A 16,457-nucleotide genomic window follows, 5' to 3' on the forward strand; every position below is an offset into this window, starting at 1 on the left:
CCTCGCTCTGCTCCTCCTCCTCCTCCATGTTCTCTGACCTCCTCCATGTTCTGTAACCTCCTCCATCTTCTCTAACCTCCTTCCTCTTCCACGTTCTCTAACCTCTTCCATTTTCTCTAAATTCTTCCTCCTCCATTTTCTCTAACCTCCTCCATGTTCTCTAACCTCCCTCGTCCTCCATGCTCTCTAACCTCCTCCTCCCTCCATGCTCTCTAACCTCGCTCTCTCCTCCTCCTCCTCCATGTTCTCTGACCTCCTCCATGTTGTCTAACCCCCTCTTCCTCCATGCTTTCTAACCTCCTTCCTCCTCCACGTTCTCTAACCTCGCTCTGCTCCTCCTCCTCCTCAGTGGAGCTGCGTGGCGTGCTCCTCCTCGCCGTGCTGCAGTGCTGTTCGGTGGCCCGCTGTGGCTGTGAGCCGAGGCTGGTGAACATCGGAGCCGTCCTGAGTCAGAAACGTTACGAGCAGGTGTTCAAGGAGGCGGTGAGCCAGGCCAACACTCTGTACGGGAAGGACAAGTTCAAAATGAACGCCATCTCCGTCACACACAAACCCAACGCCATCCAGATGGCTTTGTCCGTCTGCGAGGACCTCATCTCGAACCAGGTGGGGGCGCTCTCATTCTCAGCTCTGATTAAGCCTGGTTTCAGGGTCAAAGTTAGAACTGGTGTAAAATTAAAATGTAAAGGGAATTTCACGGAGGTGTTACCGCTGCAGTGCTATTCACAAATGTGTGTAGACAGTTGAGAAACTGTGTCTGTTTGCCTCTCATGTCTGGTTACCTGGGACTTCTGCAGATCTGCAGATGTGCAACAACAACCAACAAAACTTTAACATGTACAACAGGCAATCAAGACTTCATTGTGGTCCGCCGTGCTTCCTGGTGGTACGCAGCGTGAGCCTGAGAGCCTGAGCCCAGGGCAAAGAAAACCCAGGACCACAGACAGATTGTGTTTTTTGTTGGTCGTTTCAGAATTTCTCCAGCTCCTGAATCTAAAACCTGTTTTCACTGCAGATTCTTTCACGCACAGGCAGGCTGAGACACAGTTTCTCAACTGTCTAGACGCATTTGTAAATAGCATTGCAGCGGTAACACCTCCGTGAAATTCCCTTTTTTGTACGATCTGGCGGTCAGTTTGGGAAACATATTACTCAGCAGCTTCTTTATTAGTCGATTGATCGATTAGTCGATCAACAGAAAATTAATCAACAAGAATTTTACTGGTCAGTTTTTAGTTTAATTTGTGCTTTTACACTTTAAAAATGCAAAAATGAACTGATCCAGCCCCTAAAATGCGAATATTTGCTTGTTTTCTATAGATATGACTTCTTATAATGAACCGAATTTCTTTTTGATTTTCGACTGTTGAACTCTGGGCATTTTCACCCAATTTACCCTATTTTCAGACACATCATAGCTCAATTAATTAATCAATTAATCGAGAAGTTAATCAGCAGATTAATTGATAATGAAAATAATTGTTAGTTTCAGCCCCAGTTTTAGCAGTTTTAGTCCAGCCTTTGACCCTCTGTGCTTACCGTAGCTGTGGTGTGTTCACTCTTGGGTTTAATATAATGAATAATTTTGTAGCAGAAGTGTTTTTTCTTACCTGAAGCTGAGTGAGTGTTTGGTTTAATTGGAGAGAGAGGATGGAAAGAGAGATGAAATGTGACGGAGGACAAAGGAGTCATTACAGAGGGATTGTGGGCAGTGTCGTTCTACCTGCTGTGCTGCTAAATGTCCTACGTGAAGCTGAGGGTCAAACCTCTGCTGCCTCTCTCTCTCTCTCTCTCGCTGTACTTTAAAAAACTGAATGTTTCAGGTTTAATTGTGAAGCTTTACAACCAGATAAAAGCGGATGGACTCTGGAATGATGCTTCACATTCAACAGACAAGAATGTTTTCAAGTGGAAAAAAAACACAACGTGATTATACAACAGTACCTATTGCTCCTTTTTCAGGGCCAACCTTCGCTTCAAGTTATTAAAATAGTGTTTTTCCCACCATTTTTTGTTTTTTCCCTTAACTACAGATAAAACCAGAGCTTTATTTTTATTTTCTCCTGTTTTATATTTGGCCATATTTTTGTTAGTTTTCTGATCTGCTGTCAACTCAAAATCTTTGTCATGTTCACTGTTAAGCTACTGTCAATGAAACCCAACACTTCCTGCAGAGGTTTCAAATTAAAAGGCTACCAGAAATATAAGGGATTATGCCCTTTGAGCCACTGGAAGTCTTTCGTTGTGAAACACCTGTCCAGCTATTTCTAGCCCATTTCCTGGGGGAAACCTTGTCAAGTACATTAATAAAGTAATCAATAATATTTTTAGTTTAATGATCAAACAGAACCTCAGTTTACCACCTGTGTTTAATGAATTATGGATTCAAATTTTAATACAAATGACTTTTATTTTACTACAGTTTAATATTTACTTCTACACTAAGTTACTGCATCAGATATCACTGTTCCAGATTTTATGTTTTAATGGCGGTTTTTCAATATCAGGCAAATCTTAAAAATTCAACATTCAAGATTTCTTTGTCTCATTCTCATAGTTTCAGTATCTTCAGTGAAATGCAGGGGTGGCATGTACAATACGATGTGCTAAAAGGCTAATGGGTAACAATAATAATTAGAATAAGAGTGGAGAAATATACAAAAATTTAAAAAGCATATATGATTTCAAAGAAATTATACTGTAAATAAATGTAATATAAGATTGTCTTTTGATTTGCTTTATTATTAATCATTAAAGTACTTTAGATATGATAAATCATACCATCACAGAGCCCCAACTGGTTTTCCGTTTGTCTGGCAACACAGAGCAGAGGACAGCCTGATGTTTAATTATAAACCGGAGGAAAATAATGAGATGTGGCAGGCTGAAATGACGACGCTTCAGATGATAAAAATAAAGTCTCATTTAAAAGTTTCCAGAATTAAACTTCAGATCTTTTTATCTGAAACATTAAAGTTTCTCAGCAGCGCCTTTGTGACATTCAGCTGTGAATCTGTGATTAAAGACGAATTAAATACATGGAGTGACGTATGAAGGAGCAGCTGCTGCAGGAAAATCGAGGTGAGATGGCGAACATCAGCTCGTTTGTCTCGTTTAGTCTGTCCCATTTAATCTGAGACATATCTGTCATCAGTCTCATCTGTCTGGTTTATTGTTAGAGAAGTTTCCTCCACACAGAAATAATCTGCAGCATCCACTTAAAGAATAAACTGTCTGTAGAGCTGCTGCTCTCAGGTCAGATTGGGTCCCATTCTGACTTCATGTCTCATTTCATCACATTCAGACACATTCAGAAAACCAGTTAGAAAACCGGTCACCAGTCATGTTTTACTTCTAAATCTAGTTGCAGTTTGTTGCAGTTAAGTAAAAAATCCCATTCTTTCTCAGTCCTAACGGAGTCAGATCTGAACACAGACATGAAACACAGGTTGATATGATTCAGTGTGACGTCCACCTCCTGAGGATGTCATGATCTCTGATGTCCCTGCAGAATAAAGCTCCAGAAATCCGCTTAGAAACCAGAAGAAAAAGAGGCTGCAGAACTCCATTCAGAATCTCCCTGTTTATAAGTTTCCTTCGGTATCACAGTGACCCAGTGATAGTTGTCAGTACGTCAGCAGCTACACTGCAACAGGAGCTGATCACAGCTAATTTCAACAGCTTTTAATGGGACAGTTTGACTGAATGTGAAGAAATATAGACTAAAAAAACTGGGCTCTAGTTGTTGCTCAGACGGATATTTCACTGTATGTTTAAATCCCCCAAAGCATCATGGGAACTGTAGTTGCAAAACTTATAGCTTGGTCTTACTTAAAGCAGTGTGTAGTTGTGGCCCCTTGTTACTGGTAAATTAGACTTTTCTCATTAAAAACCTACCAGAAAAGACGGCGGTTATGCCCTTTGAGTTACTGGAAGGCTCTTAATTTGAAACCTCGGCAGGAATTAAAAAAAAAAAAAAGTAACGACAGTTATTTACAGTTGGTTTATCAAGATCTCTTATACAGACGATGTAAACACAGCTACACTTTGTAGTCCCAGTAAATCACACCCCCACTTATGTCCACAAGCCTAAAAATAATGTACCCGAAATAGAAAGAAAGGTTCCTGTTCTTCAACCCTTCTGATCACAGTCATGACCCTGCTCTCTTTTGAAAGGAATCTCTTGCCAGTTTACAAACAAACTGTCAGAATGAGCAGAAGAGACACTGAACCAAAGCTGCGGAGACACAAACCAGGTGGAGATCTCGGTTTTTTCGGCATAAAAAGTGAATCTCCGGCCGGTGGTAGAAACAGTTTGGAGCCACAGGTCTGAACCAGTTCTGTGGCGACAGCTGCTGCAGTGACATGAGGATCCTAAAATGCTTTACACAGATAGAATCGGGAGACTTAGAGATTTAAAATAATGTAGAATCTGTCCAGGTTGTGTGAAGACTGAGTCCAGTACAGACCAGAACACAACTGAAGTAGCTCTACCAAGGACAAGGTGTCCCACAGGTGAGACGGTGGATTTTAAAGGGTAAAAATAACCTTAAGACAAACTGAGAGCATTAAAGAAACAGAAACAAAATGTTTTCACAGTCAGCATCCTTCAGTAACATGTTTCCTTTGTGGAGGGAATTAGGCCAACATGGTAGGGAGAGGGAGAGAGAATCAGAAAGACATCAGTGAGATTTGGATTTTAAAGTAATTTTCTTCTACCAATTTATTCAACAAGCTGTTTAGAAAAATACAATCATCCTTGAAACACATAAATAAATGACTGAATAAAATAAATACAAAATCGGTAACTCACGTCAACTCCACAGAAAAAATAAGTTGGTTTTCTTTGACAGTGATCAACACATCACCCTAAGCCCACGTCACTCTGAATTGATCAGTGTCTACTGGACCATCAGTTTTCCTCTTCCTGCTGAAAGAAACCTCCCCGATCTTTCTGAAGAAACTCTCCAACAACATGAACAGTGGTAGCGGCACATACGCTCCATTGTCTGTCAGAACAAGGAGGACATTTATCACTCAAACCTTGATTAATAACAGAAAGAAAGGCACTGGCTGCTACTATCCTGTGCAGGACTCTCCACTGTAAGTCAGCTGCCTCCTTTGTTAATGATGGCTCATATAAAAAACAAACAGCGCGACAGCTCTTTGGCCAACAGCATAGCTGAGCTCCTCCGCTGAACAGCCGCTGTGTCTGAGCCAAACTGAACCAAACTGAACCAATAAAAACTAATAACAGGAAACTAGACAAGAAAATAAAGACAAACAAAACCTCAGAGAGAGAGAGACAGAGACAGGCATTCAGAAACTGAGAGAGACAGAGACATGGAGAAACAGAGAAAGATGGCCGTCAGATTAACATCCTCTCTCTCTGCAGAAACACAGATTTAATCCCTCCATCCTCCCAGAGGAAAGATGGAGGGATTATACAGACAGCAACACACACACACTCTCTCTGTCAGGGCTATAATGTCTCTTTAAAAGTGTGTTTTCTCTCCATGTGTGATGCATTCGCTCTCTCTAGTCTCTGTGTATCTATGTGGTATTTTGCTGAAATCAGAGAAAACGCTCAGGGCACAGCGTCACCACAGACCAGCTTATACTGAAACTGATGTGTGGAAATGTTTTTACTCTTGGCTGTTTATGCCACTAATGTATCATGTAGTTTGAGCACTGCACACAATCTGTAGATTGAAGGAAGTCCAATGAAATGGAAAAATATATCCACAAACTGAAACTTTGGACAAAAATGTTTGAAAAAGAAAATGGCACACAGCTTCAGGAGTTAGTCGGTGTCCATAACGAAGGCTACAGGAATAAATCTTCATATTTGTAGTGTTTGTTCTGTTTGTTCAGCAGAGTTTCCTCAGACCTCTGACTAGACTCTGAGTAACTGGAGTAACTGACAGAAAACAATATAAAGCTGTTTATTTTCAGTATTTCCTGCAGAGCATGATTTATGACATAATATGATCTCAGCCTCAGCAGGATCAGTCTCATAACCGGGACTCCAGTCTGCATGGAAACTGCGAGCTTAAATGAAAATCTGAATAAATTATGTCGTCGTCGTCTTCTTCTGCAGGTGTACGCAATCCTGGTCAGTCACCCTCCTCAATCCAACGACCACCTGACTCCGACGCCGGTTTCCTACACCGCTGGCTTCTACCGAATCCCTGTGGTCGGCCTGACGACACGCATGTCCATCTACTCTGACAAGGTAACCCGAATCAACTTGAGCCTCACAGGGTGACGTTTCCTGAGGTGTTCCTCAGAGCTCCATCCGGGGTCCTTTTTAATATTTTCTCAGTATTCTCTTCCGCTGGAGCTAAAATCAGGAATCGCACAGGAACATCTGCCTCCAATGTTACGCAGATGACATCCAGGTGTACTTACCTGCACTCAGCAAATAATCTGTTTGACTGGCAGTAATCACTGGTTGCCACAAACCTCCTTCGGATGAATCAGTTCAGTCTTTATGGTTCTGGGAAAAAAAACAGTCAATAAGAACAAGTTAAAAACAAGACAAGGACTGTCTGTCACTAGTCAAGTGATTTTCAACTGCACATACTAGAACAAGGTTTCCGATAAATACGTTTTGCAGCAGGGGACCGCCGTAACGTCATGAAGTCGCAACAACACGACACTTCAATGAACTGACCCGACCCAACCTGGGGCTAGGCTGAGCTGCTGGACTATACCCCCCCCCACTGCACTGGAAAAGCTTACGTGAAGTCGGCTGTGTGCAAATTGGATTAAAGTAGAAATATATGGGCAATAGAAGTGGAATTAGAGAAAATAGTTCCCAACAAATGCACTATTTCCTGATGTTTTTTGGATAAAAACCAGAGTGAGCAGCTGTTTTTAGGAAATTACTGAGCCTTTTTAAAAAAATGAAACTATACTTTTTGGAGGAGTTTATAAAGATTTACATTGTTGGTTTGAGTTAGCGCATGGGATGGGAATATTTCTGAATGATCAGCTGCTGAAAATCCAAACATAACATCAAGATCACAGACAGTGTGTCGTCTTAAACATTGTAGACGTTAAACTAAATTTAGAAAACAGGTGCATTATTTTACATATACATATACAATACAAGCTTTTGTTGCTCTTATGTTCTGTATTCTGCTCTTAGCACTGCTTCCTACTCTTACATTTTTTATTTTTCCTTACAGTGTTTATCTTATTATTTATCAGATTTAATAACCCCGTTAAGAGGAGTGAGTAATTAGGAGCGTTTGGGATCGGTACATGATCCAGGTCATTCTCCAGGTGTTGCTGTAGATGTGTTGCAGTGAGCAGGGCTCCGAGAGTTTCAGAGCTCAAACATGTTCAGAGTGTCATGGGTTGCTTTCAGGCTCCATTAAGTGCAGGTTGTAGAATATTTGGACCACTTTGTCCCAGTTCTCAGTCTCTAAGACATGTGATTGAACTGGAAACCTCTCAGAGTCTGTCTCAGGTTTACAATATTGATGAAATCATTCAGAGTGTCATCAGTCCCAGAATATCCCAGGACTCCCAGTGAGCAACGCTCCAGTTACTCTCCAGTTTATTTCAGAGGATTCAGACTAGTAATGAAATATTCACGTGTTTATCAGTCAGTGTTTCAGGTGGAGACAGTTCCAGGTGAACCAACAGTGAGTCACAGTGTGTTTGATTTTCTCACCAGCAGCAGATTTAAAAGCAGGTTGTAGAATATTTAAGTGGTGTCAGACACATGATTTAACTATAAATGTGAAATAAGTGTATGTACGTCCATCGTCCTAGGTTACTTTCATGTATGTCTCCGACTGTAGTGATGTTCAATATCCCGTTTTATCTCGACACCCACCTCACACTTGAAGAGACTTTTAAAAGAGTTGAATTTTACAGCAGAGTTCACAAGATTCACCTTTAACTTTCCCTCTGGACTCATCACTGTTTGCAGAACCACACAGCACTTAGAGGGAGTTATAATGCACCAACAAGCGCATAATTGTCTTCTCCCTTCAGTTTGTTCTAGTTTGCCGAAACAGAAACAACCAGCCACCAGAGAGAACTGAACGCCACAGCAGCTCTTAATAAGAATGATGGTTTAAGATCCCGTTTGTGCACATACTGCATACAGCACTAAGATCTGGAATAAAATCCCATATCACATTAGAAGTCCTCCCTCTACATTTCAGTTATTGTCTCTCCTGCTGTATTCTGACAAATGTGGGTTTTTTTGTTTTGTTTGTGTTTTGTTTTTCTTTATTTTTTCTTTATTTTTTTTAGCTTTCACTTTTAAAACTCGAGTTTGTTGCTCAGGTATAACAAGTGTTGTGAATTTGTTTTATTTCATAACTTGGTAATTTCTCTGTTTCTCTGTTTGTTGCTCCTCACTGTGTGGAAACCAGTTTTAAAACTGAGTCCAATCCACAGCTGGTGTTTCTCATTGCTCTGCTTTTCATGCTAAAAATAAAAATAAAATGAAATTACACTTAAAAGTGAAATACTTCAAAGATCAGTTCAAAAACAAAAACAAAATATTCCCCCTTTTTTCCTTCTAGCGGAATCTATCCATGCAGATAGTTTTGGTTTTATTTATCTCGTCATGTCAGTTTTATTTACACCAATCAGCCACAACAAACCAGTTACTGGTTTTAATGTTATATATACAGTCAAGACTGGAAGTAATTGGACAGCTGCACATTTTTTTTTTCTTCAGGCTCTGAGCCTCTGCTCATTAAATCTGAAATAAAATCATGGAAACTACATTAGAGAGCCAAGTCTAAGCTTTAATTTGAGCAGGTTTACATCAATACAGAGAGAACAGCGTTTGAGATATGGCCCTAAACACACAGTGCCCAAAGTTTAGGGGTTCAAAAGTAATTGGACGTGTGTGTGTGTGTGTGTGTGTGTGTGTGTGTTTTTGTGTATATATAACCAGTAACTGGTTTTAATGTTGTGGCTGAGGCTGATCAGTGCGTAATGACAATCCATCACCAAGATAAGAGACAGAGGAGATATCCAGTGGAGGTTAAATATATACACACAGCCTCATAAGTGTAACCAGAATCATTTAAACAAGCAGAACCAAACAAAACTAAATCTGTAGCTCATCAGTTCAGATCAGTTAACACATTATACACTGCACCCTCATGTTCCATGTTGTAGAAAGACATTCACCAGACACAAAAGCATGATGAGAACGTTACTGAATTAAAGCTCCATAAATCAGGGTTGAAAGGACAGTAGAGATTAAAATGAGAAAAGTGGCCTCTTTCATCTTCATCCGAGCCTCAGCTTCCTCCAGTGTCAGTAAAGACTATACATCACGTCTGATCTGGGCTCAGTCATCTCTCCCCTTGGGACAAATCGCACTTCACACGTACAACACCTTCATTCTCTTTTTTCTAAATTAACAGCAAGTTCTCAGGTTTGGATGTTGAGTGTTAGTTACAAGGCTAATACCCTCCTCCTCATCCTCCTCTTCCTCCTCAGAGCATCCACCTGTCGTTCCTGAGGACGGTGCCTCCCTACTCCCACCAGGCTCACGTCTGGTTCGACCTGATGAGGGAGTTCAGGTGGAACCACATCATCCTGATCGTTAGCGACGACCACGAGGGCCGAGCCGCCCAGAAGAGACTGGAGACCCTGCTGGAGGAGAGAGAGACCAAGGTCAGCTCGTAGATACACACACACACACACACACACACACACACACACACACACACGTGTACACACACACACACACACACGTGTACACACAGACACAAACGTGTACACACACACAGTCAGTATGAAAACACGTGTGCGCTGCATGTCGTGTGTTTATGTAACGGTGTGTGTGATGCTGTTGTGAGTGTGTTTTGTTCTAATCCTGCATGAAAAATAATGAGCTTGTGTGTGTGTGTGTGTGTGTGTGTGGTCTCATCACGCCTCTCCTCCGTCCATCAGACTGCAGTTTCACTTCTGTAACCTGTCAGAGGAGCACGGAGGTTCTGCCTCCTCCGCTCACCTCCACCTCCCTCTGTCTCTATACGTATATATACTTGTATATACATGTGTGTGTGTGTGTGTGTATATAAGTATATATGTAGTCACTGAACTGTTTTCCAGGTCACATCATCTCGGGCTGGATCACGTTCAGAGGACGCTTTTTTTTTTTTTTTTTTAAATGAATGAAGTGACACATTTATGATGTGCACTGGTGTTGCTAGGAGACAGTCAGGGTGGATGGGGGACATACAAAGATCAGGACTGTGACGCCAGAGACCGGGTTCACATCCAGAGTCCCGTCCTCGGTTTAAGCAACGACAGCTCTGTGGTTCAGGTTCGGGAGAGACGGTGGTTCCGGTTCAGTGTAAATACACAGGTTGTGTCTGAAGTCACTGAACTTTTACAGGGTCTTATTCTCCTGATAGTTTTCATTCTTTTCTGTGGTCACATTGGTTCCCAGCCAGGCCTACATGTTTGTGTCCATCTATCAGAGTCTTCACCCTGAAAATGGACTCACAGGCTCAAAGGCTCACACGGTGTAATGGTGATTTGAAATTTCCATAAAAATCCTTTTCTTTTTTTTTTTTGCTCTTAGGTTTGTTGCATGATCAGCAGCTCTGCCTTCTCGAAATGTTTGTAGAACTGAAACTGCTCTCTGTGCATCCCTCCGTCATTCCTCCATCATCCCTCCGTCATCCCTCCGTCATCCCTCCGTCATCCTCCTGGCTTGGGTATCCTTTCTGCCAGAGGCTTCACCGCAGCTTCTCTTTCATCGCTGCTTTTTCTTTTCTTTTCTTCTTTTTCTTTGTTTTTTAATCTCCACCAAGAACATTTTGTGTTTGATCCTGTGTAGTTTGTTAGTCAGCAGCCATCAGAATAGGTTCAACAGATTAATAGGGGTCATAAAGAACCCTGCTCGTTCACCTCGGTGTATACAGGATTCCAAATATCATTTTTTTTTCCTAAATTCTATTTTTATGTTTTATTCCGGTATTTTTTCCAGGTTTCCGATCATGCGTCGGTGCAGATTTGTCTTTGAATCCTCCACGTCCAGCTGCTCTCTGTCACGTCTGTACCTGACTGTGTTGTCTCAGGTGTTGGGGGATCTTGGTTACAGTATGTGTTGCCCACGCAAATGCCATATCTTTGTTTCAGCATCAGTCCTTATCCACATTTTGAGAGACCTGGATATGACCGCTGGAGCACTCTCATAGAAATCGGGCTACTGCGCATTGCAAGCACCTGATCCGTGCAGGTGTGTCATTAGTAAAACAAAAAATCAGATCAACACGCTGAACCTTGGACACCAGGAACGTAGAGGGTGAATCGTTTTTCCGCTTCCTTTCTTTACTGCTGATCAGGTGATGTAGGCAGGAAACGCTGTAGTGACTGAACGAAACTGGTTCACCCTCACCTGTTCAGGTAACTCACTTTGTAATGTCAGAGCGGCTGAGATGTCCTGGAACCAAAGACACAGCTGGACACGACACTTCAGTGACAAACTGCACTCATTACAGGAAACATGTGACACTACAACTGAACTTACTCGCTGACCCGGGTTTCTCATGTTCTGATTCAATGTCAGATCCTGAAAATGATCCAGGACAAGACGAGGGTGCATGAACGGGGTTTCTGCAGTGTCCACCAGATTAAATGGAAGATGTCATCTGATGCCGATTATCATAGTGATACCGGTCAAAGAATGACAGAACCTCAGTTTACAACAATTCCTAGTGATATATTTAATCAATTAACGTGACCTGGACCCAATTAACCAATTAAATGCAATGACCTAATTCAAGTTGCTCCTAAACTCTTGTCCACTGTCTGCTGATGATCCTCCATCTCCGGTAGCAGCAGCAGTGACAGTGTTGGTGTGGAGGTGAACGTCTCCTGACGGACGCAGCCACAGAAACAAACATCTCATGACTAACGTCGCCAAGAAATTAAATATTCAAGACCTTGGTTCCTTATATTCAACACTTTAGTACCTTTAATACCCTCTTATTTATTTATTATTTTTTTGAGGAAACTTGAAACCAGGGCTTTTTAAGGCTTTTCTACACCAGCAGGCAGCCTGCTCAACATTGTGAGAATAATTTGAATGTCTTCCTTATTTTCTCCAGAACTAAAGTCCTGATTTGATTGAACAGAACCCGTCATGCGTCCCATGATTTTCCATCACTGTGTTTTTTGCCAGAGATACAGATCACAAAAGTCTAAATTTTTTGCGTTCTTAGGTAAAATAACGATCTCTGTGAGGTCTTGGTGGAGGTTTGAGACCTGAGTGCTTTTTATCTTCCTTTTCTGCTTTTTTATTATGTTCTTTTATGTTTTTCTCACTTTAATTTTTCCTCCTTCAGTTCAAAAACAGCTTAAAGTTTCTTCCTTTTGCTTTCCTCTATTTCTTTAGCGGTCTCTCTCTCTCTCTCTCTCTCTCTGTCTGTCTGTCTGTCTGTCTGTCTGTCTGTCCGTCCATATCATCTTTCAGTTCTTCACCTCCGTCTGTTGTCTGGTTTCTCATCACTTCGACACTGACGGAGAGTCGGAGTCGTGCAAACACATCTCAGCTGCTTCTGTCGCAGCTGTCGACCTGCCTCAGTGTTAAACCACCTGTCTGTCTGACTGTCTGTCCACACGTCAGCAGACAGACAGCGGAGTCCAGTCAGATCTGCTTTATTCTCACTTTGACTGATACGAGCATCAGAGTGTGAAAGACTGTGGAAAAACCGACCAGGAAAACCGAATAAAGCTGCAGGAGAAAAGCGAGATGAAGTGAGGATGAAGAAAAAGGTGTAGTAGAGTAGAGGCATTGTCGCGTGGAGGTTTGGTTTCAGACGTTAAAGAACATCAACAAAAAGCATTTAAATCAGTCGAGCAAATAATAAATTACATTAGCAAAAAAATATACAGTTTATGTAAAATGAGTGTTTTCCGTAGTAATGGGAGTTTAAGCTAGAACTTTAAATGTTGTGTGTCTTATTTTTGACTGATGTTCGGTTCCAACTGTGAATGAAAAGATACAGAAGATGAAATTACTTTTTTTTAACCTGAAAAACACGGTTCGCAAACCCTTTTTCAACCCTGAGTAGTGTCTGCAGGTCCCTACAACCTCCACCTGTAAAAATCACTGGTCAACACGTTACATCTCACTGGTTTAATCTGGACACAAACAGAAATGTAGAAACCAGTGTGTGGTTTTAGAGGCAGTTATACCCTGGAACTATTTCTTGTTGAAGAACAGTGTATCCATCCGCCCAAGACCTCTGTGCAGTGAGCTGAGAACTGAGCGTCGGGTTAATAAAGAAAATTCAATTCATGAGGAAACAGAGCTGTGAATGAAAGCGGCAGAATGGAAAAGGCAGCAGTAAAACCTACATTTAAATTAAGATTTACAGAACATGTTGAACCCTGAATAATTACAGATGGTGTTTTTAGCTTGTGTGTATTTCGGGAATTTGGACTCATGATAACTTAGTATTTTATTTCTAAAATGTGGATACGACCATGCGACGGGACACGGTCAGTGGCTTAGTAGGTGAACTTTGCGTCAAGAATATTTTACCAAACACTTTTCTGTGTCGAAACTGAGCTAAAAGACACAAATAGTGTCCATGGGCTGATTACACAGCATGAAAGACACAGCAGCAACAATTTTCATAACAAACTCAGTCAGGAGCGAATGGAGGAAAATAAAGGAGTTAGTGTAGAAAAGTTTACATGTGACTTCCTGTCTCACGGTTTGAGCCAAAGACCTTATGAATGTTAGAGGAGAGTGGGAGCGAGTTAGGCAGCAGACATGAATATTACAGCACATTAGTTAAAGTAGGTGAACAGAGCGGTAGCGTGTGTTGTCTTTGAATTAAACATCTGTCTGATGTGATTCATAATGTAATAATGATAAATGTCACAGCAGCGCACAGGCCGCTGTACAGTCAGACTGAAGCGTACTGGATACAGACGACTCATGTAGTCACGGTGAACTTAGTGTACTCACTTTATACTGTAAATTCTCTTATATTCAAATAATTATTCAAATAATTGCTGGCATGAAATAAGACATTTTAATTACCTGCACTATAGTGATTAATTCAAAAGACGTACATTTCCACAGCGCTAACGTCAGTCACGCTCTGCTCCTCGAGCTTTAGCTAAAAATGATTTAAAAAAAAAAAAAAAAAAGAGATTAAAACTCAATATTTCAAGAGTTTCAAACTAAAAGCATTCCAGCAGTTTAAAGTGCATAATCCCTCTCTTTCATGCTGACAGCTGTTATGAAGGGAGTCCTCAACACTCCCTAACACTCTGGGCATGAATGTAAAATCTGATCTGGGAATATCTGTTATCACCACTAATCACCTGACGTGTGATATATAGACCTTGCGTTTTGTTTTTAAATATTTGTCGTGTTTTGTGACCTCAGATCGTGGAGTCCGAGAAATGCCTGACTGAGATCAGCTGAATGAATTATGATCAGACACCACCTACATATCCTACTAAACATTGGTTTAATTAAACTACACAAGACTCTTGTTTATTTGATTAGTATTGTAACGTTTGAAGACTTTTAATGTGTACAGCTAATTAAACCTGAACCCCTCTGTTTTTATTTAAGTACCAGCTTTTATTTGAGACTTAAATTATTTTAACACAATGTAATCATAACTCGGCTAACAAGTCATTGACAACATATAAACGTAGATGCAGTTCATTACGCAATACGTTAGCATTTGGTGAATTTGTGCCGCTGCTTCATAGTAAATGTCATTGTCAATTTATTTTGATCCATAAAGTAAAACACAGCTACGACATTTAAAAGGCCTGCTCACACCAGAAAGTTGTACGGCAAAAGTAATCCTCACCACTTCGCAAGCTATTTGGTTCTAGAGTCGGTGACTACAGTGTACCTGAAGTGTAGCTAACTGCTAACATGTTAGCCAACGCTAATAAGTCACAATAGTTCTGTGAGATTCTGTATTTTCTCTCTACTGTACTGTTTACTTCCCCCCGGCGTCTTTCTCACTTTTACATATTTTTTTTCACATAAAAAGTAATTGAAAACCAAAAATAAAGGTCTCAAATATAACAAGCCTGCTAATGCACTTGTTAGCTTAGCTCGGTCGCTAACAGTACACTAGTTCTCCACAATCTATATAACTGTCCTCATGTCTCCTAATGGTGGTTTGTCACTGGTCAACATGGCAGATCCGTGTCAGTTAAACTCAAAGTTAAGCTCAACACGAAAACTTTGGACCGAATCACTTCGCCCCCGCGAGCCAATCTACTAACTGCAGTGATTCCTTTTAGAATATGAAATAAAGTGAAATTTTAAATGCTGGTGTGACTGAGGCTTTAGGGGTTAAAACGCCAGTGATCGAACCGCAACATCTCCGGTACGATTCCAGCTGCGTAGCTTTGTTGCATTTCTCTCATTGTTTCCTGTCATCGCCTGACAAAAAATAAAAAGAAACCAAGTTAATTAGTGTACATGCCGAATTTACAACGTGAGCTCTTACAGAACAGGTAACCCCATCGTTAACCTTTTTGTTTTGTTTTGTTTTAACATATATTAACTTTTTCACCACACAACATCCAAATACACAAACTTAACAAACATCACACAGTCACAGCTTCAGCCCATAGACTATATATGAAGATTTATATATCTGTATACTTCATATACATTCTGGTTTAGCCTGAAACCGAAAGGGAAAGAAAAGCTTTATAAACGCAGATTTTGTGTGTCAGAGAGAGTGTGTGTGTGTTGTTCAGGGACTCTGGATGTAAATTTAATGAGATTAACATTTGGAGCGGATTGAGTCGAGGACTAATGGGACGCTCCGCCGCCATTACGGCTTAACATCAGAGGAAGTTTCCTGAGAGCAAAGTCTCAGCTTGGTTCATCTGAGACGGACTGCTCCGAGAATAAGAAAACTTTACTGACCTGGTTTATGACAGGAGGCTGCTCACTAACTGGGCTTTAGATTATGTAGAAAGACACTCTACTGATTACACCTGACATTTGATTTTTGCAATAGCTTGTTGTTTTACTGATGTTTTTGAGTAAGGGTGCTAGTGTTTGTCTGTTCGTCTCGACCCACTGGTTACAGGACTTTTAGTTCGTGTCACCCTGGGACCCAAAAAATTACTTTCAAATTTGCCTGATACATGCCAGCTCAATTTTTTAAAAGGTGCCAAACATAAACTCAAAAGTTTAGAAAGTCCTCTAAAGCGCCGGGAAAGCTTTGGCAGTGGGACAGCTATTGGTCGTTAGCTAAACCAACGTTGGGTTGCCATTAGAGGTCTTGTTGGGGCAGTGTATGGGCAGATAGTGTCGTTGGTTTGATGAATAAGAATTTGAGAGCAGAACTTAAGATCCTCTAACTGTCTCTAATGTCTGAATAGCTATAGTTTTCTAGTGAGTTAGGTAAACCAGAAAAAGAGTGGTGGATCACAACAAAAACCTCCAGAAAGGT

General features: G+C 41.0%; 1 protein-coding gene across 15 annotated transcripts in view; it reads left to right on the forward strand.

Annotated features, from left to right (window-relative positions):
* Positions 1-16,457, forward strand: part of grin1b (glutamate receptor, ionotropic, N-methyl D-aspartate 1b) — an 86,053-nt gene that overhangs the window by 7,279 nt on the left and 62,317 nt on the right. For all 15 annotated transcript variants that reach the window (XR_005709507.1, XR_005709513.1, XR_005709512.1 and 12 more), the window contains 3 exons: positions 350-606; positions 6,101-6,235; positions 9,484-9,660. Coding sequence is in view for 7 of the 15 variants with exons in the window: in XM_040155000.1 (XP_040010934.1) it covers positions 350-606; positions 6,101-6,235; positions 9,484-9,660 (569 nt within the window). In the remaining 8 variants the exon portion in view is untranslated. The remainder of the gene's footprint in view (positions 1-349; positions 607-6,100; positions 6,236-9,483; positions 9,661-16,457) is intronic.

This window comes from Xiphias gladius, chromosome 19 (genome assembly GCF_016859285.1).
Source record: "Xiphias gladius isolate SHS-SW01 ecotype Sanya breed wild chromosome 19, ASM1685928v1, whole genome shotgun sequence".
Classification (NCBI taxonomy): Eukaryota; Metazoa; Chordata; class Actinopteri; order Istiophoriformes; family Xiphiidae; genus Xiphias; species Xiphias gladius.